We start from the raw sequence: 26,559 nt of genomic DNA, 5'->3' as shown, positions 1-26,559 counted from the left end.
GCTGATCACCACCCGATGATCAAGCCCAATTGTCGGTTCGCAATATTGTCGACCCATATTTGGATCTCGATTGAAAATCTTTTCCTCAGTTCATCTCTGTAGCGCTTCGCAACACCGTCCTATCCGATGCGTCGCTCTCAATCCATCACAGAGGATGGAGAGCTACTCATTTGGGCACGAAACCTCTTCTCACAAAGCTAACGCTCTGTTAGGAAGGCTAAAGAACCTTCAGCGCATCCTGCAAACTTCGGACTCCATCCTTGCGCAGGACCCGACAAGGTTCATGCGCCATGACGCGAGGTTGCCCCGTGCAATAACCGACCTCTATCGGCCTATCACATCTGGTAGAGCTACACGTCGAAGCTGCTGTGCTCTGTTTTTGTCCTCTAGTCTCGTTTCTCCATCTCAGCACAGTCAAGCCAACCGAACTCCATACCGATAATTCCGGGCCTGAAGAGCACTGTGTTATTACCCTACACAGAAGGGCGCGTGCGGAAATCAAGTTGTCATAAGAGCACGGATGAGGATGAGCTGAACGGGAAGGCCTGGACACATCCGTGAAGTTATTCTTAGGCTTTTCAAACCGTCGTCCAGGCCTAGATGCTGAAATTTGCCTTCATGGCTGGAAAAGACCACAGCACATACTTGTCCGAATATTGAACATCAATTGCTCGTACAGTACCGATTACTCCATTCTGAATTCACGTGGGCACCAGCAGAAGGACATGACCCCCTCCGGTCTTTCAATAGATGGATTGCGCCATCCTCTCTGTCCTTATCACGGTTGGCCATCAGCACCGCTGATACTTAGTCCACTTCAAGCATGGTTTAAGGCCCTAGACTGCTTCATCTTCTCGGCTGTGGCTGTTGTCCCCGGAGACACCGTGCCAATGAGGCACGTGTTTACGCAAAATTCGCAAGGCTCATCGCTGGCAAGCGACTTTCGGCCCCTTGTATTGGAATGGAGTCCTCTGCCTCATGAACCACCACGACAGAGCTGAAGCACATTTTGTCAAGCTACACAGCACAGAGGTCCTTGTTTTCGGCAAGCTTGTTTCACACTAATCAAGATTGTTATCGGCTAGGGCGTTCAACCACCGATCCCCCACATTGTCCATTTGAAGATGGCTCTCAATCAACAGCACAGCCAGCAAGGATATTCGCCGACCTGCCGACCATGAGACTCTCTTCTACGTCATTTATTGATGGGCTATTTTGCTGGTTCCTTGATTTACATACATAGTCGTATGACCAACTCCGGACTTCTAAACCGCCAAGGTCGCATTGCGTCGAGATTGGTTCGAAAGCTCCATCAGTAAGTTCTCAACCCGTTCTGGTGACGCAGCCATGCGGCCCCGTTAAAGGCTGACTGAGGGGTACCAGAAGCAATTCTTGTATGTGTCGTCGAGAATCGAGATGATAACCAATTCCCCCGCTCGGTGTGACACTACCATGCCCGGGAAATTTCCTGGTGCGACTTGTGCAGCTCCAAATATTGCCTGCAACTGAGCTTGCACAGACCAGGGCGACGCGATCTGTGATCAGCATCCTACCCCGTGTTGTTCGTGGAGCTCGGACGATTGCTTCAATAGCTGTCTCAGTCGAATATTATGTCAAACACCATGCTCTTCCGATGGTCCGGAGTGCTCCAGGAGCGCTGCAATTCTCGTATGGGCTAATGTGGTCGAGAAGTCAGCTTTGAGGCTCCCAGTGAGAGACGTGTCTGCCAAGAATCAATATCAACAATGAGCGCGTTCAGGTCACCAGTTCACGTGATCGTCTTTTAACGAATACTGTCTTGTTTAAGGAATATCGACCCGACAGTGCAATTGGCCGTTTGCCTGCGAGCTCCTGGCCTAACAAGGCCATCACACTCTTGGAAGGCTGCTCCTGACGTCTGTTCATGTCGTGGCGTTTACTGCAGCGTTACAGCCTTGTTGGAGCCTGAGACCTGCCACGTGTTGGGCAAATACGCTCGACAAGCTTCACTACCGTGTATATCGAAGCTTGAACACGTGTAAGAATGTTGACATTCGGTCACAGAGTTTGCAGATTCTTTGCCACCAGCGTCATATATTGAAGAATGTCTCGACATGCGTTCCAGACCTCTCAAATTTGGAAACCCCTGGGGAAGAGTTAGAGTTACATATTTGCAGCACGCACGATTGCAAGGCTAGCAACGATCGTCCGGCATAGTTCTAGATCGGCCCTCCTTGTTTTGCAAATTGCCAACGGCGACGAAGGTCGCGACGGTCTAGGAATTTGACGCCAATTTCCAATAACAGAAAAGAATTCGATTCTGTTTAGGCAGAATCGCGGCAAGATGAAGATCCAAAGAAGTTTCCAAGCGCGAGAATCGGCGGTTAGGCAAATTACAACACTTTGCGGGTTATTGAGTGGTTCCTGCGCATCTTCACCCCCGTCGTGACAGTCTTGAAGTCATGTCATTGTGAGCTCTGACGTTGAAGCCGAGCCTTGGAAAGGTCTCTCCCTTCCCCTTCTCACTCTCTATTCTACCTGCCGGTGATGAGCTGACAGCTTCAGTGTGTGTCCCCGTGTCTATTCGGTGTCGTGTAAAATCATCATGCTCCGGGCCTCAGAAATAGCCCTCGAACAACCACCTCAGCTTCTCGAGTGCTTTCTCTCCCCGTCCCTCGGGATACGTGCTGACGCCGAACTTCCTCGCCCCGGCAAGATGCGTAGCTTGGACGAGGTCGTCATGTTCTTCTTTGGAGAGCTCGTCCAGCACAGCGGCGATGAAGCGGCGGGCGTTGACGGCGTTGGCGCGCATGTGGCCCATGACCATCTCGACGGAAACGTCGCCGTGGACATCGTGCCAGCACTGTTCATTCACGTGTTAGACAAATTGGACAGTGCAGTGTAGAGGAGCGATGGCCACGAAGACTTTGGAATGTCAATGCGAACACAGTGTTGGAGGGGCACGTACATCATAGTCTGTGCTCATCAGGATAACCTGGTATGCAATTTCGGCTTCTGCCGCGAGCTTGGCTTCTGGTAAGGTCGACATATTGATAACGGTGCCACCCCACGAACGGTACAAGTTCGACTCGGCGCGAGTGCTAAACTGCGGTCCTTCTGAAGTCCGGTGAGAGATGGTTAGCCATGCCAAAGAACGTCGTTACAGCTTGAGCTCTATGATTTTCGCATCGAGCCGAATCACCCTCGCTGCCGCAGAATCCAGCCGGCGCGAAGTACACCCGCTGGACTGCACGTCGGCTTGACCCTGTCTGGCGGCTTCATCTGCTCTCAAGCCAAGCCGCTCACTTGTCCAGACCTCATGAAAGAGGAATGCATACATCAGAGGCGTGCCATACCCGACCGATGGTCGATGGTAATGCAAGGGGAAGAAATCTCGAAATGAAAACTTACCCATGACAATCAAGGTGCCAGAATCGTGCAACACGACCCCGTCGCCCTCCAAACTATGGCCGCACCGTCTCACCACATCCCCCACCTTTGCATCGAACGGATCCGCAAAGGGGATGTGACAAACGACACCGTCCTCGAAGAACGTCCAGGGTCTGACCCCCTTGGTCCGATCAATGACCTGAGTCGGGACGACGAAATCCCTCGGCTTGACCTCCTCGGCCAGACTGCCCGCGGCGGAAAAGGCGATGATGCACCTCACGCCGATGTGGCGCAGGGCGGCGATGTTTGCGCGCGAGGGGACTTCGTGGGGCGCCAGGGCGTGGTATGGGCCATGGCGGGCCAGGAAGGCGATGGGGATTGGGTTGCCGGTAGTCGGCGACGGGTGCTCAAGGATGGTGATGGGCGACGAGGGCGTGCCCCAGGGTGTGTTGACGGTGAGGACGGCGGCTTTGTGGAAATCAGGCAGATGTTCGAGCCCGGTGCCACCTATGACGGCGATGTGGACGGGACCTGCACGGGGCAAATTTATATACAACGATCAGTCGACTGAGTCATTCCATGGCTCCAAGAGACATTTATAATAGACGACGGCGGCGAAAGTGGGGCATTGAAACCAGATGGATGTGCAGATGCATGGGCAGGGCAGAGCAGAGCAGACGCAGACATAGGTTACACACCTGCATATGAGGTCGGTATATGTTCCGGGTCGATCTTGACCTCCATTTTTGATCTCGCCCTCGATCTTCAGTTATCCTTTTTTTGCAATTCGGTGGTGAGAAACAGTGAGCGTCAAAACTCGATGCCTCTCTCGGGAAAAATTTCGGCGGAGCCAAAATGAAAATAAAATATGCGGCACAAGAAACACTCAAGCCTAGAAAGCGAGAGAGCGAGGGTAGTTTTTGTCAGTGTGACCACAGATTCAACCTGTAGATTGTAGAGAGGTCGATGTCTAATCGGCGTAGAATCTCAATAGTTGAGCAACTCATAAATAAGACGCAAGACGTTTGTACTCGGTATGGATGTCCAACCCATTCATTGGAGGGTTATACGCACGTTTTTGGGAAAGTCGGGGTTCGGATCAACTTGTTACCGAGAAAGATTCTACCGAGTAACCACCACGGACAAATTGCGCCATCACATCACATTGCGAGGTACGAGGTATATGTCCATCCAACCCGTGGCTGTGAAACGAAACGAGTGGATATGGTGTGCCAGGCTTTGTCATGATATGGTATGATATGATCGACGCATCTGTCTCGTCGTCACTGTCGCTGTTGCTATAGCCCTGAACGTCCAAAAGGGCCAGGGAATTTTTCATCTTTCCTGAAAAAAGGATAAATTCATTGCGACTTCTGAGAATCCATAACCCCTATTCACTCATACGTACGAGGGCGTTTCTCTGGTCTGTTGGTCCGTGATATCAGAAACAAACATGTTCGAAGTCCCAGATGCAAAAAGGTAGGTGTTTCCCCTGACCAGAGACGTACTCGTCAATTTTGTTGACCGATAAAAGGGTCAAAAGATCGGAATTGTTTCGAGACGACCACGACGATGATGTCGACGACACACTCCCAGGTTCTCGGGGGTCGAGAAGATCTGTATCGCCACCCCCAGCAACACACTTTAGCGATGACGGGGAGAATGTTTTGAGACCAAGCTATGGGTTCGAATACGAGTTTGTGGCTGTGCCAAAAGTGTCGTCGCCGAAGCAGAAGACGAAGACGAAGCGGGAATCAGATCGAACAGCACCAACAAAGTCCGCATCTGAATTGGCGGTCAACCCGCAGCAGGAAGGAGAAGAAGAAGAAGAAGGAGGAGGAGGAGGAGGAGGAGGAGGAGAGGAAGAACCTCTAGAGTTCCAGTTCCGGCTATTCACCTCGTCAAAGAAGTCCAGGCCTACCACCACTACTTCCGCTACGAGGCCTGGACCTTCTCAGGACGATGTGACGACGACGACGACGACCATCGCAGACACCCGGATCAGGCTATCACGAACCCCCGAGCCCGCGGCGCTTGAGGAGTCGTTATCCCTGGAAAACGCGCATTTCCTCCGTCCTCACCGCCCCGACTCGTACTACTTCACCTCTGCGCTGCCGGACGAGGCCACACAAGCGTTACGGACACAGTACGCCGACGTCGCCGTGTCGACCGCCGACATCATCTCTCAAGCAACACGGACAAAATGGCCCGGCGCCGCGCTCCCGTGGCGGCTGATCCACGTCCAACTCCTCCGCGGAAAAGGTATATCCGCCGGTGCGCAACCGCCCACCTCATCGACCTCGTCCTCCTCGTCAAGCTCAAAGCGACCGTCCAAGAAACGCCGCATCCTCCTCCGTCGGCGGCTCGCTCTGCGCCAAGAACTCGCCGCTCAGGCCAAGGCGACCGAGGAGACGGAGCGGGAGAGGCGCACGCGACGGAACCGCGAGAAGAAGGTCAAGCGGAAGGAGAGGGAGAAACGGAAGAAAGTGGAGGGGTCGGAGGTGCCGGAGGGAGAGGGAGATGGAGATAGAAAGTCTATTGGTGGTGGTGGTGGTGGTGGTGGTCATGACGATGAAGAAGGGAAAGAAGATGTTCTCCCTCACGTTCGCCCTCACGACCTAGACGAGAAGCCTGGTGCACAGGTCGCTACGCAGGCGGATAGCAAGGGCCCAGCAACGAAAGTATCCGCGTTGGCGTCGACACATCTCTCTGTTGCCTCAGCTTCAGCGCCAGTACGACGAGCTCCCACATCCAGGGCACCAACCGCCACGGCTGTGCACCCGAAAGGCCCAACACCAATCCATCCCACACGAGCACGCCTGCGACCTTAGCCACGACCGTAGCCCGCTCGCTCGCTGGCCCACTCCTCAGTCGACGACGTAGGCTCACACTCAAGATCATCTTCCATCCGGGTCTACCGCAACTACTCATCTCCCGGACATACTTACCCAGTGCCTAGTAAAGACTATACCTCCAGGGGCGTGACAGGTAATAGACGCATCAGAAACAAAAAGTGCGCATGGAGCAAGGAAGAGACAAGATAGGTAGTGTCATGCTATAAATTGCTTCATCGTTCATCGCCATTCATTGCTATTGCTCGCGTCTCGCTGAACATCATTTACCATTTACCGTTTAACATGCTCGTCCCATTCAATATTGGCCCTTTTTGTCTTCTCCCATTGTCCACCCGCTCCGTCTTATGACCGTCCTGCCCTATCACTGCCCGTTGGAGATGGCTCCCGCGAGCCTCTTACTCATAAAATCAAAAAACGCAAACTGACTGGGCGTCGCTCCGTACTCGTACACAAATCGACTGGCCAAGAAACTGCCAAAGATGGACTTGAGATAGTTGTCCGGCACACGGCTCAAGATCTTGTCCAGTCCCACCTTGTCCTGTAGCGTCTTGGGCAGCGCCTCTTTGAAAACCTGATGTCTAAGAGTCTTGTTGTTCCATAGATCATTGAAGTTTTGGAGGTCTTCGTCTAGTTTCGTGATGGCGAGAGACAGTTGGTCCGAGAGGGTGGAGCGAGGCACCCCCGTGGCTTCGTGTTCACGCCAGATGGCTTCAAACTCGAGTCGAGCATTGCGCTTGATCGTCTCTTGTACTTCTTTCACATATGTCTTGTAGAACTCAGGGACAGTTCCATCACTGTGAACACACATGTTCTCAATGAATCCCTGGTCGTCAAAGGACAAGCTTGCCAGGACCTCGAGTGACGACGAAGTGACGCCGCCCTTGTTGGCCGAGGCATCTTTGTATATAACACAGCCAGCCTTTTCAAGGCGAAGCTTGGCGTCTTGCGTGATGAACAGATTGGCGCCCTCGACAATGTATGGGATCTTGCATTTGCCGTCCACGATCAGCTTGCCAGCGCTCGACAGGTCGATGGATTCCGGCCGACCACCGCAAGGCACAAAGAGGTCGTATTGTGAAGCATCGCGGAGGTGGAATGTGTTGCGGAAGGTCATGCCGTTGTGGACCTTTTCGCCAGAAGGCAATGTCACGTTGTTCTCCTCCACCAGCACGCGGTATCCTTGTGGTGACAATTTGGAGATATCGTATTGCGAGATCATCACTCGCTTCTTGGCTAGGCGGATCAACTCGTCGTGATCCAGCCCTTCCGGGTCAACAAGGACACCAGAGCCATCAACGATGGCCGTGTACTTCTCTTTGCTGAGGAGAATTTCGTTAGATCCCAAGTCGCCGTCTGGACCACCGGTCTGCAGCTTTCTGATTTTGCTCGGATCCAGGTTCAGCTTGCGATAAATGCCCAGAACATACTCGCGGACTGACAGAGTCGTCATTCCGTATGCGTCGTGGGGAATACCACCCAGTTTGGGGCTCTTGCCGGTAAAGAAGGACTTCCACCACGGCGCTCCTCTGGCACGGGCATGTTCTGTAGCCCAGTCCACGAGGTCGGCGGTATTCTCGTCGGGACCCATGAACAGGATCTCCTCCTGTCCATGCAGATCAACGATGGGATCCTTGATACCAGGGCTCGTGGGAGGGAGAAGAAGATCCATAATGCTGTCGATATATTTCTCAAAGGCTACACGAGCCTTGTCTTGATGTTGCCAATCAAGAAGGATAACACCCTTGGAGCCGCCCTCCGGGATGTCCTTGTTCTTTCTCTGCTGAGTGTTGGCAAGGTTGTAGTTTTCGTCGAATTGAGTCCGGGCATTGATTGCGTAAAGTTCCTTGTTACGAGACTTGACGATCCGAATGCCACCACGCGCAATGTCGCGGAACCGAAGATGGAATCCCCTGAACTCTGACCCAATGACCAAGAACATCCCGTACAGCGGCTGTGGATATTCATGCTCGGGTAGGAATTCGGTGCTGGGCTTGAGACGGAAGCTGAGTGCCACCTTGGTCGGAGTGTAGAAGTTGGTCTTCAAGACTGCTCGGTTGAAGGTCAAAAAGTATTGCATGACCATCTCGTCGTGTTGGTTCTGGGTGGTCGTTGACACCATCTCAGCCAATGCTGCATCGTCCATAACGTTTTGCACGTCCAACCGCAAATAGCTGAGCGTGGGGATAAAATCATCCTGCTCACCTCGAGTCTGCACGTAGTGGGTGCTTGCAAAGGACAAGTACAGATTACGAATGAGCTCGGGGTACTTGTTGATGATTTCGAGGATATAGTCTGAGGTGAACGTCTCTGTTCGCAGCCGCTTCTTGATCTTTGAAAGCAGCTCCGCATTGGCGTTGGTGTCTCCTTTCAACGCCGCGACCAACGACGTATACTCGGAGCCGAGCCGGTTGAGAAACTGCTGGACAAAGACGTGCACGCAGTGGGCGTAGATGCTCTCTTGTAAGCTCAGATTCCCACTTGCGAACTGTCCCTGAAGTTTGTTCTGAGGGACGCAGAACAGCAAAGAGACCTCTTTGATGATTTGATGGATCGATGCCTCGATTGGGGGGTATCTCGACTTGGCAATTTCATTGCTGGCCGGTTTCAAGTAAAGAGAGACAACTGTGATGCCGTTGGAGAACTGCTCGACGTATTTGCGAGAGCTCGTGACTCCGTAGTAGTGGTAGAGATCTGACAGGGCACTGAACACGCCCATGGCCGACCCTTGACGGTAGGCAATAACCAGTCTCTTTTCTCGGGTGCCCTCCATCTCGAACATCTCGATGACTGGGCCAGTCCGGGAAACCGCATAGGTGATAATCTCTTGGTAGATCTCTTTGGTTTTCTGTGTTGCCTTTTGCAGAAACCGCTTCTCACCGATGACCTCGATGTCCGTCTCATTGGACCCAGGAGTCGGGTTCTTGAATTGACACTCGTAAACGAAATAGCATCGCAGCGACTCGTCCGGATTCTCCGGCAGAGCATTGTTCGATCGGAAGGACTCGACACGGAAGCTCTTTGAGGGTGTAGAACCGTCGATGTATTTCTCGTCAATTCTCTGTTCGTATCTCGGCCCGTCAATGATGCTTATTCCAGGCTTGCTTGTGTCAATGTAGACCGCATGATCCGAGGCCTCTTTGGCCAATCTGATCTCGAGCTTCTTGTCATCCCGGGCATACGCTGCGAGCTTGGCCGCATACAACGAAAGGATGTTGCTTGCCACGGCTTCGACGGTTTCCGTGGAGAAGTACATGTCGTCGATTCCCAGGGAATTGTAGAACCATTCGGTCTCGGAGGCAATAAATTCGGTGGGCAGAAAGCCCTTCTCTTCGATGAGGTCCATAACTGCGCTTCTGTCAGCTTCTCTTCGTTATTGTTACCATGATCTGCGGACGTACCCTCTTCCATTTGCGCCCTCTTGCCTTCGAATTGAGGAGCCACATATCCGGGACTATGGTCCGACAGGATACGATGTAACGATTGATTGGATTGGGAGGCCCCGGGCACTCCTAGCAAAGTCGGTTGCGGGGAGGGTTGTCTCCCTGGTGTCCTGATGACTTGCTCAACCAGCTTGTGTCTTGCCGGATTCAGCGGCTGGTCGCCGTTGACTGAGAGATGATCCATGGTCGTTCAGAAAACGAGTGTGGTCAGGGAAGACAAGACGCGATTTTGATGGCAGACCAGAACAGTGAACGACAAAACCAAGGGAATGTAAGATGGAAGATGAATGCAGCAGAGGCAGACGTCGAGCCCGGGAGCTCTTTTGTACGGGTAACGGGTAGGTTCAGCTAACGGTGTACTGTCTTGATAGGTGAGCCTGTCAGCCGCAGCCTATGCCCCTGAGGGGTTTCTGGTATGGCCGTTGCAGCGGGAATTGGACTGATTATGAGAACAAACGAGACTAAATGAGGCTGGCCACAGGATAACGGCCTCCGTCAGACCCTTGTGATCGCCAATAGTGCCGGTTCGATAAGAGAAATAGAAAGATATCGGATAGCTAGAAGTCTCACCGCAGCTGAAACACGGCTTTGGGGCGGAAGTACACGCAAAGTGTTCAGTGGCTTTGGGGAAATGTGAATGGAGGGTTTCGTTGGGCGCAGCAAGGGCGGATCCGTGAGCCGTTTTTATACAATAGAATCTTTCAAGACGGACACGCCCCGCGAGCAAAAAAGAATTTTCATCAAACTACATCACATGGGCTACTGGAATGAGATGGAATGAGAGAATTCAGGAACTTGTTACGAGACAACATCGCCCAGTTTCCCCCGCAATTGGATAGCGACCTTCCGAGCGAAAGGGCTTTCAGGTACAGATGGAGCCCCTCTTAACCAGATCCATCGCCACGCAGGCGGCGCAGGGGCACCGCCCTATCAGCTGCCCCCCCCGATTACCCAACCTCTCCCGCCTCGCGCCGCTTAGCGTCGGCGTCTACAGGATGATGTGTACTTGTTTGGAGATGCTCAAACCGTTGAGCGCAGGGATAGAGGTCACGATCTCCATTCAGATTTTACAAAGGGAACCGAATCCCCAGAATCGTTGATGCGGAGTAACATCAGACGTAATCGAAATGCAGAGATTGTCCATAACAACTCAGGCCGTCCGCATGTGGCGGTCTGGTCCTTCATGCGTGTATTCGTCTTTGCCACTATCCAAATATACCAGGTCCCGTGAGCTCCCATGCGGCTACTTTCCCATTTTCGGTACTCCATCCAAAGCAATGCAAACAAACATCCCAAATCATATCCGAGGCCGGTCCTCCAAGCCTTCCTCCTCGGCGTGAGCTGTCAAGCTGCTGCTTTCGCCTGGTCGTTCGTTCTCAACCACGTGCCCGTCCTTGTCCGGGTCGTATGAGATGACCCTCTCGAGCTGGCTGGAGGCCGAACTTTTGGCTTTGCAGACCTCGTCCTCATCGAGTGAGTGGCCATGATCGGATCCCGCATCTGGCAACAAAGAACCATGCTCTTCACCTCTTTCATGCTCTATCTCTTCTTCGCTGTCATCTTGTGGTCCCTTCTTCTGTTTGATGAATGTGTCGATGATATAGTACTGGGCTGCGTTCATAATCAAGGGAAAGATGAACATGACAAATGCAACCTGAACAGCCTCGTTGCCTTCTGTCCATCCAAGTGCCCAGTCTCCAACGGGTCCTAACCAAGGGCAAAGTTGAAAAATAATAAATACACAAATCTTCATGCCTATCAGTCCTAAAAAGTAGAGCAGGCACTGCTTTGCCCACCAGGAGGCCTTGGGGGGTGTGCTATAATTTCCGGATTCGATCGATTCGGGAGGATTTGCGAGAGGTGTATACCGTGCACCGATCGTCAAAATCTTGAGTATGCCGATCAGGATGGGGATCCCGATGGTCGTGTCAATGGCCAGATTGAGCAGGTAAAATGAGCAGGGATTTGGTTGGTATTCCGCGATTGTTTCAGACCCGGGTGTACTTGCTGTTGCATTCACCACAGTCTCACCTATCTTGCCAGAGGAGAAAAGCGACATGAGGAGGTTTAATAGATGGAGTAAAATCGACCCGACGACTTGTTTGGACACGTCAAAAGACCAGACCTTGAGAGGTCGCTGTGGTCTTTCTCTCCATCTCTTGTAAACCAGGGATAATAGTGCCAAAGCGCCCAGCGCTCCCTGCACCAATATAGCGAAAGGGCCCAGTAGTTTGCATTCGCCACTGCTCTTGTCATCGGACATGCTTGAAGAGGGTGATGGAGTCGGCGAAGATATGACGGTAAGAGGAGGAGAAGCAGCTGCTGTCGCTATACTGAAGAGTATAGATGTGGCTGTTACTGTAAGACTGGTGGAGGGTTGCGAGGACTGGACGGCTGAAACGAGATCATGGTGCAACTCGGCAGCTGACGAGGGGAAGAGTTCAGGTGGGTGCATGTGCGATGGCGGGGACAGTGCACTGTCGTGATTGCTATTGTCCCATGTATTCGTCTCGATTGCGAATTGTTCGTCTGACGTGCTCAGACGGAGCGGGCATGAAGATGTTACAAAATTCGCTCAGCAGTCGGAGGCGCAGTCCTTTGGAATGGACCAAGAACCGTTGCCTTGCCGGCGGGGCTTTGAGGTCATGACCCTGCCAAGACATTCCTCAGCCTTGCCATTCAGCGTGTCAGCCTTACCAGTCGCCGAAGTGTGGCCTGGGAGAGAACCTGACTTTCGACGTGATGACTCTTTTCCTCAACCAATCCCAAACCCCAGCAGCCATTGGCTATGCGGCAGCACATCAGACTAGACCTCGACATGAACTCAGAGTTCCGGAAGGGGGGTGATTCTAGCCACCCCAAACTGGAAGGTATGTATATCCATCCAGAGAGATGGGAACTAGAGTCTATCGACGTAGGCAAACCTCCAAGCTTGCTCATCCTTCAACTTACCTCCCTCCCGCCTCTTTTTGGCAGAGACAATCGCCGCTCCATCCGAGAATGAGAATCCATCAAGACAGAAAACCACGTCCACTTCATGATCTAGAAGTGGTGCGTGCTCTGAGTGATCCCAGACCAAGATACAGATACCGCAGCATTTCCATCTGTGGTATCTACACCCAGGGTACCTTTGCAACTATGAGATCAACTATCATGTAGCTGGGTTAGTCATGGGTTCCGAGATGGCCGAAGTGCACGAGACGTCTGTGTGGGGTTGTTTGTCGCCTTTGTTCGAGCGTCGTTCCTCTTCTCGACATCATCGTGCACCACCACCACCATCACCACCACCACGAAACCTACAACTGATTCCGCCCTGATTGCGACATCCGGGGGATACCGCTTGTTCCACAGCAATGCGGCCGCAGCGACCCGACCGTCGAGCGCGTTCGATGGGCTGGAGGGCGAGAGCAGGGTCCGGCTATTCGTTTCCCCAACCAGACCCAGATGGAAAGGAGCGCCACCCGCGCATCAGCTGAGTTATTGAGAAGAGAGATTTGTAGATTGCCCCTCCGAGGGCGGAACTGGCGGGTGTGTACGTGCATCGAGAACAGGAGAAGGGAAGGCGGGTGAGGTTCGGTGAGGAGTGACCTGACGAGCAGGAACGTCGACAGTTATATACATACACGCCTTTAGTACCTCGTACAGGGTAAACAGACAATACACAGCTTATGATATCTACGGCAGCAAACCGTTGACTTGGAGGGCGTGTAGTATGGTTCCTATGCACTCGGAACGTAGGTATTACTTCTCAGGCTGGGGGAAAAGTCACAGACTACGAAATTAATAGGTGTAACAAAACCCGAAACTATTGGGCCCAGGAAGATGCTTCCTGGTAACTCGACACACCTCTCCAGTACAAGGTCCCTAGGCAATCATGTATTTGGTACCGAGTACCTACGAGGTACATAAACCACAGTATATGCCCACTCTTCGTACCTCTATTAATCGAGCACGAAAAATCTAATTGCCATATACGGCTCGCTAGGTACCGAGTTCGTCTTTACTTGAGTATAACTAAGCCTCGAAAATGCCCTTCCATTGTGTCCATCCCATTCGTGTGCTAGTCCACCTCCCATTTGCGTACTAGTCTACATTCCATTGGTGTTCTATGTGTTGCATTTACCTTGCTGCCACATTTTGACATTCTTGACCGTCAGACCGCGTTCGTTTCCCGTTCCCCAGCTCGGTTCCCACTCGGACCTGGCTAATTGACGTGTCAGCATGGATTGTGAGAGGTAACAGGTCACACTGGACTCACCGCCATAGAAGTCAGAGGCTGCAGAGTCTCTTCCGTCAACCCATGGCTTGCCACCAACTCCGTCCCTGTATAACATGTGTCAGCGATGGTGAAACAAAAGAACCAAGGCAGCCAGTCAAAACGTACGCGAACCAGCCATTGCGACTCCCGACCGCAACATTGAGAATCAGGTAGAATTTTTGATCGAAAGGTGCATTCTTGTTGGTTGAAAGGTACCAGGGGTTAATGGTCTGCGTCCCGTTTTCGTAGTCACCTTGGAAATGGCCGCGTTGCCATAGATCCTGTTTCGTGAAGTCGACGTAGAGAACTTGCTGCAGTCGATTGTCGACCCATGTGTAAAGGTAATCTTTAGACCACTCGAGCCCGAACGTGTGAAAACCTTCGGAATAGTCTGTTCTTTGAATCTTGCGTTGTTGTGTGGTTCTGAAGAAGTTGTCGGTCTTCCACGAGGTACCTGACGTGTTTCAGTTCAACAAGGTCACTCTCGAAACCGAGACTGAGATTCGCTCACCCCAATGGATTGTGCTTGAGACTGCCTCTCTTCCGCCGTTTCTGTAGCCACGCGCATTACCGCGACTTTCCATAATGTCAATCTCGCCACTCAGCGGCCAGATTCCATATACAGAATCTTCGGGCATCATCCAGATTGCCGGCCAGAGCCAATCGCCCTTTGGCACCTTGGCCACGACTTCAACACGACCATACAGGATCGATTTGGCACCTTGCGTAGTAAGGCGTGCTGATCTCACGGGGTTTATGATTGTGTGGGAGGAAATGTTGGAGGTCCGGCTGCATTCATCGGCATAGTATTCCGCAGTTGTGCTGGCTGTGCATGAACCGTCACCATGTTTGGACTGTTCCAAGTTCAGATGATAACTGATCCACAGGTTAGAATCTTTCAGCAGCCCAGGGGCCGTGTAACTACTGACCCCTTGTATAGTTGGCCTTCAGTAATATCGGTTGTGGCAGTTGTGAAAGTGGGAACGATGTGAAGTCCATCTCCATCAGTAAAGGCGTTTCGGCCATCCGTTGTTGTCCAGTCGAATGAGCCCGTCCCAAACCCGTCAAGTTGGACTTGATGACTCCAGATGGATTTATCGAGGGTGCTGAAGGAATCGTCCAGGACTAGACAATACTGCAAAGGAAGACTCTGTGTCAGTGAAGCACAGTCAGACGCAAATGGGAAGCCGAACCTCGTGGTTGGGAACGCCGACCGCGATCCTCCAGTTCACAACTGCGCTGACAGCTATCGCAAGGAGAAGCCCTCCGAGGATATACCAATTGCCCTTGCGAGGCGCTTTGTATTTCTTGTCCGCAGTCCAAGGTTTCTCAATCCTGCTTGATGTCAATGATGCTCGAATACTTAGAGAGGGGACAAATGGAAAAGCAACTCACTTTCCGTCCAGCAGATAAGTCTTGAACTCATGGTTGCGCATCCCGCTCACACGATAGCTGTTGAAGCCTCGGAAGAGATCCTCCTCGGAGCCGTCTCGGGTACGATCATAGCCATAGTTCTCTATCGATGCGACCTCGTCGTTGCTGTGACTTTGCATCTGGGGACTTGGATGACTTGCTTGATGCGCTGCATAGACGAAGTCGGGGTCATGAGAGTTTGCGATCGGCGACGGCATCTTCTCTCTCGTCGTCTTTGCCCGAGACTGACTGACACACAAAGGCCGTCAAGGTGACTGCGAGACAATGATAACGTAGCGGCATTCAACTCTTGCGTCGAGCTGTTGTAGGCAGTTCACCCAAATAGATCGGCATGGGTGGCGACTTTCATGTGCTCTACCAGACTGTTCTCCTGAGACACGCTCGTGAGCTGTGAGACATGTGCTCGACGCGCAGAAGTGGGAGTAGCCTTTCGCCCCGGGCAGGGACAGTAAACTCTAGATTCGGACTCGGTACTGGCTGAACATGACCGGTGTCCGAAACGAGCTCTGGAAAACGTTTGATCTCGCGTTATTGGAGGCGCATGTCCAGCCATGCCAGCCATGCCCGCCACAATATTTCTCTGGGTGCATGAACCCTGTCCAATAATGTTCCATGGGGACAGTTCAGAAGTTGGCGTTGAAATTAAACCCCGTTAGCGAGGAACTGGAAATCAAGTTCCAACAAGATAGGGAACATTTCCTATCGCACATGAGGAAGGTGCCAGGCCATGTCGCCGGCGCAAGCAGATACAATGTCTCTGATCAGTGCGGACCCAAGTTGATGATCCCTCTGACTGTGAGATATCATTGGTAAAGCAGGCAGAGTCACCACCATATCGATGACGATCCTCGGATTTCCCGTCTAGGTTTGCGTGGCGAGGGGACAATGTGCTGTCACGGCGGTGTCGCAGCCCAGAGGTCCATGAATAGCCTGCCAGCCTGCCACGCTGGCCCAGAGATTGTGCGAGACCATGCTGTGTCTCAGCCCAGAAAGTCTTAGCCACGAGATCTCCAGGCACCCACCAGGTTTAAGGCAGGTTTAAGTTGCGGAAGCCTCCTGATCCGCATCTTGGCACGTCAAGGTGGATCTCAAGCGGGATCTCAGGTCTGTTCCTGCAGTTCGAACACATCCAATCATCCCCGGCAGTCTGAGATTTGCCAACCTCAACGCTACGTTCAACGGCTGAGCTAGATGCACGCCACTATGCCCGTTGAAATCACTATCACACAATGCGGGACGCGACCATGGCCGAAGGCGAGCAGAATCATGTATCCGGACAAAGTGCGTGACTGACATGGGGGAAGTCTACGCTTCGCACTCGCACTCATGGGTCTCCTTGGACGGTGGCCAGGACGGGAGATGGCGACAAGCCACCGGCTTTTTCTGTAAACAAATTTCGTCAGTTCATCTGTCGTTCACCGTTCTTAATATTTCATGACAAGGCTCGGTGCCCTCGACCTGTCAGGCTGATGTCCAGACCAAGCGTCTTTGCTTCTACCAACAACACCGATGGCTTCACTCTCCGAGGCAGGTGCCTCGACGCCGCTGGCGAGACCTCAATACCTGCATTTTTCGCAACCGAACTCCTCAGGTGTGTCCGTGTCAAGCCACCAGAGCAGGCGCCTGGACAAAGCCAACTTCGAGGAAGCACTGAGGCACAGAACGGTAAGAGCTTTCGCAAATGCTAGGAAAGCTGAGCTAACAATCGAGTCTTAGATGACAAAGTTCCTTTATGGAAAAGGTGCCGCTAATGGTTGGTTCGACATCAACCTGCCAAAAAGGCCTCTCGGTGTCCTCCTGCGTCAATCCAATGGCACCTTGAGCGTCGAGCCACAGGACCTCCCGGACACGCTGGTTCGCACGGTTGCAAAACTTGGCGTTCAGGCAGCTTTTGCCATTGCTACGGATTCCACAGAGGCCATCTTCGATGTCATTGGGGACGAAGATCTTGGAATCATGCTTGGGGATGGCCTGGATCTCCAAATCGTCGACTGCATGGCCAACCTCATGCGAATTGGGCTTGCTCAGGCACGACGATTTCCCTACGCAGCATTAATCAGAAGCGAGAGAATTCTTCTAGTATGGCATGACGAAGCTGATAAGGTGTTGCAACAAGCGGTCGCCACGGAAGAGGAATTGATGAAACTAGTGAGTTCCGACAACCGAGACTGGTGGACGTTGTCTGCTGGGCAGAAGGGTGCTGATTGAACAACAGATATGGGGGACTGCTTCTTTCACCGCCGCCCATAACAAATCCAGAGCTTTGACGGCGAGTTCTCTAAGCCTGTGGAACACATCGAAGAAGGAGAGGTTCACAACCGAAGTCACAGAGATCTCGGATTTGGAAGAACAAGAGCTCGAAAAAGAATCCCTCGACCGTCCAGTCAGGCTCTATGGAGCAATCATCATGGCCTGTTCGATCTTCTTCCTGGTCTTCCTCATCTTCGGCTACACCACATCTCATCTCGTCCTCGAGATGCTGACAGACGGCGATCGCAGGCGTTTCGTCTGGATTGCCTTCGAGCCACTGACCCTAATCGTGGCTATGTTCTTCTCTCTGTCTCTGATGACTTATGCCTTCCAGCTTTTCGGACCCATCACTGGCCTCTTCACCAACACACGATTCTTCTCAAGCATCAAACCAAACCTCAAGCAAGCGTACGATCAAGGATTTACTCCTCCACGAGTCACAATACAAATGGCCGTTTACAAGGAGTCACTAGAGCTGGTCGTTATCCCAACGGTCCGAAGTCTGATGGCTGCAGTCTCAGACTATGAGTTGCAAGGAGGAAAGGCCAATATTTTCATCACGGATGATGGCCTCGGATACCTCCTTCATAGCGACCCTGCTGCCGCACAAGCTCGTATCGAATGGTACGAAGCCAACAACATTGGGTAAGCGTCATACTCAGCTGTCTGGCAACTAACTCCGTGACTGACTTTCACCACAGTTGGGTAGCCCGACCAATGAACGGCGAGAATGGATACTTTCGTACCGGCCGATTCAAGAAAGCCTCAAATTCGAACTTCTGCATGAATTTTGCCAACAAAGTCGAGCGAACTCTCACAAAACTCGTGCATGCCCACAGCCAAGTCAGAGATGGAAGCCGAGTCTTCATCGACTCGGCGGAAGAGGACATTCTCTATCACCAAGCTTTGAGCGAAGAACTGGCTAAGGATAGTCGAGTCAAGGCCGCGGGGAACATCCGCATAGGTGAAGTCATCCTGATGTGTGATTCCGATACTCGGGTTGTAAGTTCATGGATACCTGGTTGCGAGCATTGAGCTGACGTCTCCCCTCAGCCTCGCGACTGTTTGATCAATGGCGCGGCAGAAATGTTCCTTTCGCCAGAAGTCGCCATAGTGCAACACCATACCTCTGTGTACCAAGTTTCGGGGGATTTCTTCGAGAACGGTGCTACGTATTTTGCCAAAATGTGCTATGCGCAGATTCGGTTTCAAGTCAGCAATGGTGAATGCGCCCCCTTCGTCGGCCACAACGCTTTCGTGCGCTGGAAAGCGCTCCAAGACGTCGCAATAGATACGGGTGATAGGAACACCCCAGTCTACTGGTCTGAGGAACATATTTCCGAAGATTTCAACATGAGCCTTCGACTTCAAAGCGCCAACTGGGTCACTCGATACGCTTCCTATCATCAAGACGAGTTCAAGGAGCAAGTCTCTCTGACGATCTACGATGAAATCAGTCGATGGGAAAGATACGCTTACGGCGACAGTGAACTCTTGTTCAATCCCATTTGGACCTGGCTCTGGAGAGGGCCCTTCACACGGCTTTTCCGGCAATTTTTATTTTGCGACATGCATTGGTCTTCGAAGCTTAGTATTATCTCATACATGACTTCATGTGAGTATTGTCACTTGCGGATAGTCGACTTACGACGAGCTGACACCCTTGTTTTATAGATTATGCCATCGGTAGTGGCTTCTTCTACACCATTGCTAACTATGTTCTGGTTGGCCTTTACTGGGATGAACTGGATAAATTTTACACCTCGTCCTGGTCCATCTTTCTCTCCGTGGTCCTGGTGTTCTGGATCCTCAGCAACATCGCCCTAGCCGTTATGCGATCCCGCATCGGCGAACGATCATTCTTTGGTTCGCTCTGGGAAAATTTCAGGTGGCAGCCGATGTACTGCTTCTACTTCTATGGCCTTAGCTTTCACGTCAACAAAGCTTTGATCGCCCACATCGTCGGGTACGAGATGACCTGGGAGATGACTAAGAAGGAAGTCGAGAATTCGAACTTTTTTAAGGAGATCCCGAAGATCACGACTAAATTTCGAGTCATGTTCCTTATCATGCTTCCACTCGCTGGTGGCGTGATCTACATGGCGTTGTTTGTACCACTGGCATGGAGGATTACACAACCTGTGGCGATCGTACCAATGGCTCTGATGATTGTTTGTCATTGCAGCTTACCTTTCGTCCTCAACCCGCATATTGTCAGCGCCGTCGATCAGTATGCTGTTGACGACAAAAGCAATGTTGAGAAGGTATGAAGGGGTTCATAATGAAGGACAGTACACGAATTGGGGGGTTTGTACACATATACCCGATATGCGACGGGAGTACAACTTAGAGGGCGACATCATTCAAAACTAATTTTGCGAAAGCTACATAGGGTCATAGATGACAACAACAACAACAACAACAACCAAATGTATCAATGTCATAATAAGACCTCGCATCAGTCAGTCCTTTCTATAAACCTCCACCTTACGTCGGGTACCCACACGAAGCGCAGTAATAGCCCTGATCTTCAAAGAGCAAGTCATCATGTGTGTCCCAACGGCGCGTCCAATTTTTTCGTCTACCATCCGTTCCTTTGGTCAATGGATTCTGCTGACGGGGTCCTCGAAACCACAGACCGCTCCCCGTTCCGTTCCTGATCTTGACATCCTCGTCCGTGGAATCGGCCTGGACCATACTTCCCCTCGACCAGGTCCCTCATGTACGTGTAGGGACAATCGCCTGCTCCGGTTCTTCACGGCCACGTATCCCGGTGGCCCAGTTGGTAGAGGTTATTCTCGACGCCCCATTCGCCGCGGCCGCGGCGCCCGCGGCGTGCTCAGTAGCTGCTCAGCCAAAAGCGCAGTTAGAGCTCGGGTTAAAAGCGGCCTTTGCTCACCCCCTCTAGGATCAAACCGTAAAATGGCAATCGGGTTTTTTTCATCCTCGAGTAATAGAGGTAGTTTATGCAGAGCACAGACGTGACCATGGAGCATTAGCGTGTGCCATAAAGTACCCGAGTACCACCCACCCACCGATTGCTTACGAGTTCTCGGGGTTTTATATTTGGCGAACTCTACTATGTACCGAGTACCTCGTACTCGAAACCACCATCCGCAAGTGGCATTGGCAAGGCGGGATACATCGAAAAACGAGGAGGTTGGGGGGAAGTTAGTTAGTTGGAGGGGTGAGATGGACTCGGTGAGACGCACCAAAAACCCGCTAATTACGATGCGGTACAGCACCTCGAGGGACAGTACCGCAGTACCGAGTACAGTACCTCTCGCACGAGTGCCTACTACCGAGGAGGTAACTAGGTACTCCGTACATATTCAGAACCACTAACTAAGCTACATCAAAAGCGGGTAGATCCTACTCGTAATAGGACCCCAAAGAAATCCCTTGGAGAGGAGCTAGAGGAGCTACCCGTAGAAGTGATAGTACCAACTCAGTGCCGAGTATATGTATGAAACCCCGGAGATACGAGATCCTGGGCCGTGCGTCAAGTCCCGGATATTTATGTATCCAGGTATGCATAGTCAAGTCAAGCACAGACTTCGTCGCGCGGTGTGGGAGCTGTCATGTGGCTCTATGTACTCCAGTCATTGTACTTGTGCACTGTGCTATTTGTAATGCTGGACACGCGGGGAAATCTTCAATGGAGACCAGTTGTGTCTAGTGGTTGTGATAATGAACACTCTCATTCAACATCCAACTCGCTTCACTTCTCCAAATGTCTGCTTCCTAACTGGTACAGTAGCTAGTCGTAGGTATCCAACACTGTCTATATGGCAGGAGGGTATGATGGGTATAATAAAACAGAGATCCCCCAGATCCTCAAGAACGCCATCCCAGAACGCCATTCACAAATTCCAATCCCGCGTCCGCCCAAAATGTATCGCAAAGGGTATCATGATGCTGGTCATCAAAGGACTGTAAAAAGTATCAAAAAACATAGCAAGAGTCATATCCGTAACTCGTGTCTCGTCTGCACTAGCTCCACGTAGTCATCTATAGGTTGTTGTCTCCTTCCTCAGCTTCTAGGTCGGACAGATGTAAATGGCCAATTTTATCTCCACTGCCTAGCCAGTTCTTGACCACACAAGGAGAACTTTCTGGTCCTTGACAGATCTTCTTCCTCCCCAGATGCTTGAATTTCGGGCCGAGCGGACCATTGACATAGTGGTATTGTCCGGCGAATCGATATTGCCGTTTATCACCCAGAGGGTAAAATTTATCCCCCCAATGTCCAGCAAAGTGGAACCAGTTGGTCGGGGCATTCGGCGTGCGGTTCGAAGACCGCAGAGTGTCGTTCTTGTAATCATATGTATAAGCGTGTGAATTCAGAGCTGGATCCCATAGAGGGCCCCTGTCTGTCAGGTCGTGGAGGATCCCCCATGGCAAGATGTAAGGGTGGGTGCCAGGAGTTGCATACATGGCATGAGTCCCGTAAGCGGAATAGATCACGGGGCGTTTGCCGATTTTCTCCACGGCATCGTAGCTGTAGGCGGATCCGAAGTTGTGCTCACTGAAGAACACGGCTTTGGGCTTGCCGTGTTGGAATCGAATGGCGGTGTGTTCCCAGTCGCCCACGTGATTGCCAAACCGGACATTGAGCACCACGTTCCCCAAGTTGAAGCTGTAAAAGAAGAACCAAAAAGCGTCGACGATGCCATGGCCCTTGTTGACGGTGACAAGAACTGCAGGTGCATCACTTCGACCTCCTCGCAGCCTGTCCGGCGGCGCGTGATCCCGACTTGTTGAGCGTCTCAATTCATGATGAATCCGGCGTGCGGCCTGTGTCTGCTCTGATTGGCCCGAGGCTGTCATTTGAAAATCATCACCATCCTCAAAGTCATCCAAGTCCGGTGCAAACCATTCTTTCGCGTCGTCCAATGCATCCTTCACACCTTGTAGATATGTCCGTCCTGGTTTGTGGACCCAGCCCTCGTTGTCTTCTAACGGGTCATCTGGTCTCGACGGTCCTGTTGGGATGTTCTTCTCTCCCTCCAACCAGTCTGGCCGTTCTTCCACGTTGTCGTTGCTGGTCAGAAACAGCCACCGGCCCTTGTCCCAATTGTTCAGCTCGTCCAAGTTTTGGAGTGATGGATGCTGCTGCTCGGACTGGACCGGGGTGTAGTTCAAGGTTGGGGTGATGTGGTAGAGGTGCTCAGCAATGTCGCAGGGCCAGAACTGCTCTCCCGAGTAGAGGTGGACGAGAGGAGCATACTCGAACACGTAGTCTGGGATCACCCTCAGCACCCGTTCATCGTCGGTCCAATCTTCAGGGCGGTCGTTGCCCTCAGTCCAGGCATGCTGCCAGTCCCAGTCAGGCGTGGGTACCACCACTCGCTCTCGGTGATCAATTGAGGGACGATGGCCGAACTTGTCGTGTTCCGAGATATAGTGCATGTGGAATGCACCGCAGACACCCAGCCATCGACAGCATTTCCTGTCGAGCCAATACCGCGAGGTAGCGATCCAGCTGGATTCCTCTCGGTCTTCGTCTTGCCAAATGAATACCTCTGGACGTGTGGCCCGCAATACACTGTTGGCGCACATGTAAAATATAAGTGTCGACAGCACACCAATGGTGGCCTTTGTCTTGACAGGACCCATCTGCTCTTCTCCCTCCAGGGCCTTCCCAGTCACCGATTCATATGGAGGATTGGATTCAGTGGTGTTGGGGTCGACGGGAACAATGATGGTGGACGTTGCCGAATCAAGTTCTGTGTCTGGGGACGGTGGTGCAGCGAGGAGAAGCTGGTCGTGTGCTGGAGGGACCCAGGCCGCGGGGGAGGAAGTGATGGGAAATATAGAGGGTTCCGCCGTAACGGTATATAATGATCGAGTAAGCGGTGGTTGGCTAGCATGATGGGACCCCAAGGCTAAGGCCACTGTACATAAGAGCGAACCCGAAATGATTAGCCAGAACATCACGAGGAAGGCAAGCTGACAACAAGGGAAGGAATGTGATTTGACCACAGCCTCATCCACCCACGCGGATGTTACGGCGAGAGCGGGAATGCGGCCCAGCAAGGCCCCCGGGAGGGCAGCGCGGTGACTGCATTGAGGGAAATGCGTCTAAGGTGCTGGAGGGGAGCAACAGTGGGTTACGACGGGAGGAGTAATGCCATTGACTCTCAGCGTCATCGCATTACTCTCCGCCGTCGTAAGCGACCGAAAAGCTGCCTTTGGGGGGTTTGCTGGGAGTCCCGCTGGTGAAGGGGGCATGAATAATACTGTGATACAGAGACCATTCCGCCAAGTTCCGCGCGCCGAATGTGTAAGACAGGTATCAACGTCCAGGAAAAGGAAAGCATTGACGTACTCTTTGCTATGATTGGCGACTGGGACGCAGGCTGACCGAATGTCCGAGCCTCCGGGGCGAGTTGTGTTGAGGGGTTTCGCTGGGGGTGTTTTCTGTTTTCGATGGTACCTTATCTGCGTCTGACGAGTGATTGGCGGGGGCGGCTACTTTAGTCAGTGGCCTGTCAGGTCAGTCAAGCTTGGTGTCCTGAATGAATGAATATCCAAGGGAAGAGACGAAGTACCACATGCCAGAGATGGATACATGTGATGATTGTGAGTGAAAAGAAAGTTGGAATGCACGGGCTGAAGGAGAAGCTGAGAGGGGTCAGAGAAAGAGGGAATAATGACGGATGTGACTGGCACCAGGTGTTCCCTCCGCTCCCTCTGTCCCTGATCCCTTTGCCTCGATTGTCTCGGATTGCCCTTTGGCTCGCCCTGACCTGTCATTGACCCAAATGCCGCCAATGACTTCATCACTTGCTCGTCAGAATCCGGGCGCTAGCCGGTGTCAACCCTGCAGGCAGTGGTTAAACGTAGCGACGCCCGCAACCACCCAACAAAAGGAAAGCCTGATCCGGACTTGAGTCGGTCAAGGTAGACCAATCCATCTGCCCCGATGTACCACCTCGTCCAGTCGCTGATCTTGACTTGTTTCATTGCTTGCACCTGGCTGTTTCATCCCAAGCTCTGGGCTTGTTTTTCCTTGCCGGTGTGAGACCAGGAAGGGTGGGGTGAGACCTCCAATGGAGTCAGGAATTTATAGCACGTTGGATGGGATGGAGGAGATGTAGCTATCAGCAAGCAAGGGATCGCATCGTCAAAGAACTAGGCACTCTGAATTTGGGTTCTAGATCGAGCAGAGTGGGTGAGGCCCGGGAGAGAGCGAGGGGCCAAGAGAGACGGTTGTGGGACGCAGATGCAGAGTGAAGGCCGTCTGACGTGTCATTTGAAATCCTTTTGTCATTATCACGTGATTCCCAGAAAACTTGGACTGGGCTTCTGAATATGGGAGTGAAGCAATGAGAAGGAGAGGTACTCTCTGTCATCCTATCTTACCCCCATCCCATCACCTACTGTAGGACTCGCATTTCGACATCTCAGAATCCAATTTAACGGGCGCATGACCACTGTCGTTATGATCACCCGCCATGAATCAACCCCAACACTCCTTGGAAGATGATTTTGAATATGAATACGACGACACCGAGACAGAGGTAGGGCATCTTTTGCAGTGGATTGAAACTGAGCCGCTCTCTTTGCCATTCCCATACCACAAAAGCCGTTCGTTCCTTGACATTTTCTTCTTCTGGGCAGACCTTCTTCGTGGACATTGACCTGTCGTCCTGGAACTCTAACATCAAATCCAACGTCCCCGTGCCTCCCAAGCCAGTGACGCCGGCCAAAAGAAAAATAACCAACTCTGGCCCTCCCACCCCTGGTCCGGAAGAGACCGGTGCTATCGAGGCCGCAGAGTCCGGTGCTGAAGATGCTCAGGAACCACGCGAAACACCCTCCCGCACCAACAGAGATGGTGACGAGAATACCCATCTGCCCTCGCCGTCACATCTGCAGGTACTCGATTTAGCCACGGCAAATCCCATCATCTCTTACCAAGGCCAGGTGTATAGCTGCATGTGGGCAGATATGGTGGGTACCAACATGTTCTTCACCCATTCAGGCGTGCTGGATGCCGCCGAGGTTCTCCGATCAACAGACGACTACGATCTGATAGGCATGTCACGTATCAAGCTCGTCGGCCAGGCAGCTAAACTGCTGAAGAAGGAGAAATCATCCAAAGAAGCGGGGCCGGATGGGCAGGCTGTCAATAACCCAGCAGGCGCAAGTGGCGAGGTTCCACAAGCCCAGCATTGGCAAGATGATCAGATGAGAAAACAGGCCGCGTTCCTGGAAAACCTGATGAAAGTGAAACGAGACCGTGGTGAAACAGATGCTGTTCGCACATTCGTGGATGAAAATGTTGCGTCTGTCGACTCTGCAGCGGTGCATGAAACACAGCGTGGCGACATTCAAGAGCCTAATGAACAAATGGTTCAGGGAATTCCAGACACTCGCTCAACGTTAAAGGAAATTTATTCTCAATCTGATGGCAAGGCCCCTCAGATGCGCGCGTCGTCTGAGAGACTTCCAGAGGCCCACGATGAGGCCGACAAAACTATATAACAGGAGCAAAACAACCATGCTCACTTCACGACGTTGCTGCCATTAGTCCATATCCAAGCCGCACAAAGCAAAATCAACTTGTCCCTATGAATGACAGTGCGGAAGCCAAATCCTTGAACACACAACGCTCTATTCGCCAACCAGACTCAATGAAACCCGAAACACCCTGCTGGAGGACCGACACCTAGCGGCTCTGCTTCTCACGGGTCCAATGGACTGGTGATGGTGGGGGTGGAGGAGGATGAGTCTCAGTATGTTGTCGTCGATCGGTATAGGAGACAAACTTGGGGCGTGGTGATGCCTCGAAGGCTTTGTGCATGTCGCGGCTTGACGTCTCGGACGACAGCACGGTAGAGCGATATGAGATGCGTTGCATGGTGGCCGGGTTTATAGCAGGGTTCAAATGTAGAAGGATAGGCTGTGCTTGAGCTGTCAAGTGCTGGTCAGTGCTAATTCAAAT

At 52.2% G+C, this 26,559-nt stretch overlaps 9 protein-coding genes across 9 annotated transcripts; 3 read left to right on the top strand and 6 right to left on the bottom strand.

Annotated features, from left to right (window-relative positions):
* Nucleotides 1–2,596: 2,596 nt before the first annotated feature.
* AYO20_02202 (S-methyl-5'-thioadenosine phosphorylase) lies at nucleotides 2,597–3,028 on the bottom strand (the record flags this gene model as incomplete). The annotated part of the gene is made up of 2 exons (XM_022640507.1): nucleotides 2,597–2,842; nucleotides 2,948–3,028. 2 exons carry the CDS (start codon nucleotides 3,026–3,028, stop codon nucleotides 2,597–2,599), a joined length of 327 nt encoding a protein of 108 aa, XP_022503564.1.
* Nucleotides 3,029–3,139: 111 nt separating this feature from the next.
* AYO20_02201 (hypothetical protein) lies at nucleotides 3,140–4,113 on the bottom strand (the record flags this gene model as incomplete). Its single annotated transcript, XM_022640506.1, has 2 exons — nucleotides 3,140–3,900; nucleotides 4,068–4,113. The coding sequence occupies 2 exons, from the start codon at nucleotides 4,111–4,113 to the stop codon at nucleotides 3,140–3,142; spliced, it is 807 nt and encodes a 268-aa protein (XP_022503563.1).
* A 709-nt stretch (nucleotides 4,114–4,822) lies between these two features.
* Nucleotides 4,823–6,200, top strand: AYO20_02200 (hypothetical protein; the record flags this gene model as incomplete). The annotated part of the gene is made up of 2 exons (XM_022640505.1): nucleotides 4,823–4,848; nucleotides 4,904–6,200. 2 exons carry the CDS (start codon nucleotides 4,823–4,825, stop codon nucleotides 6,198–6,200), a joined length of 1,323 nt encoding a protein of 440 aa, XP_022503562.1.
* A 385-nt stretch (nucleotides 6,201–6,585) lies between these two features.
* On the bottom strand, nucleotides 6,586–9,848 carry AYO20_02199 (hypothetical protein; the record flags this gene model as incomplete). The annotated part of the gene is made up of 2 exons (XM_022640504.1): nucleotides 6,586–9,569; nucleotides 9,623–9,848. The coding sequence occupies 2 exons, from the start codon at nucleotides 9,846–9,848 to the stop codon at nucleotides 6,586–6,588; spliced, it is 3,210 nt and encodes a 1,069-aa protein (XP_022503561.1).
* Nucleotides 9,849–10,961: 1,113 nt separating this feature from the next.
* Nucleotides 10,962–11,927, bottom strand: AYO20_02198 (hypothetical protein; the record flags this gene model as incomplete). The annotated part of the gene is made up of 1 exon (XM_022640503.1): nucleotides 10,962–11,927. One exon carries the CDS (start codon nucleotides 11,925–11,927, stop codon nucleotides 10,962–10,964), a length of 966 nt encoding a protein of 321 aa, XP_022503560.1.
* A 1,843-nt stretch (nucleotides 11,928–13,770) lies between these two features.
* Nucleotides 13,771–15,553, bottom strand: AYO20_02197 (hypothetical protein; the record flags this gene model as incomplete). The annotated part of the gene is made up of 7 exons (XM_022640502.1): nucleotides 13,771–13,868; nucleotides 13,923–13,987; nucleotides 14,049–14,376; nucleotides 14,434–14,798; nucleotides 14,852–15,072; nucleotides 15,116–15,257; nucleotides 15,318–15,553. 7 exons carry the CDS (start codon nucleotides 15,551–15,553, stop codon nucleotides 13,771–13,773), a joined length of 1,455 nt encoding a protein of 484 aa, XP_022503559.1.
* Nucleotides 15,554–16,865: 1,312 nt separating this feature from the next.
* On the top strand, nucleotides 16,866–19,876 carry AYO20_02196 (hypothetical protein; the record flags this gene model as incomplete). Its single annotated transcript, XM_022640501.1, has 6 exons — nucleotides 16,866–17,021; nucleotides 17,073–17,504; nucleotides 17,572–18,251; nucleotides 18,308–18,608; nucleotides 18,660–19,221; nucleotides 19,281–19,876. 6 exons carry the CDS (start codon nucleotides 16,866–16,868, stop codon nucleotides 19,874–19,876), a joined length of 2,727 nt encoding a protein of 908 aa, XP_022503558.1.
* Nucleotides 19,877–21,617: 1,741 nt separating this feature from the next.
* On the bottom strand, nucleotides 21,618–23,543 carry AYO20_02195 (hypothetical protein; the record flags this gene model as incomplete). The annotated part of the gene is made up of 1 exon (XM_022640500.1): nucleotides 21,618–23,543. One exon carries the CDS (start codon nucleotides 23,541–23,543, stop codon nucleotides 21,618–21,620), a length of 1,926 nt encoding a protein of 641 aa, XP_022503557.1.
* Nucleotides 23,544–25,066: 1,523 nt separating this feature from the next.
* AYO20_02194 (hypothetical protein) lies at nucleotides 25,067–26,099 on the top strand (the record flags this gene model as incomplete). The annotated part of the gene is made up of 2 exons (XM_022640499.1): nucleotides 25,067–25,132; nucleotides 25,233–26,099. The coding sequence occupies 2 exons, from the start codon at nucleotides 25,067–25,069 to the stop codon at nucleotides 26,097–26,099; spliced, it is 933 nt and encodes a 310-aa protein (XP_022503556.1).
* Nucleotides 26,100–26,559: the final 460 nt, after the last annotated feature.

Source organism: Fonsecaea nubica (genome assembly GCF_001646965.1).
Source record: "Fonsecaea nubica strain CBS 269.64 chromosome Unknown Scaff9, whole genome shotgun sequence".
Lineage (NCBI taxonomy): Eukaryota > Fungi > Ascomycota > Eurotiomycetes > Chaetothyriales > Herpotrichiellaceae > Fonsecaea > Fonsecaea nubica.
This window is presented reverse-complemented; position numbering and strand designations above follow the sequence as displayed.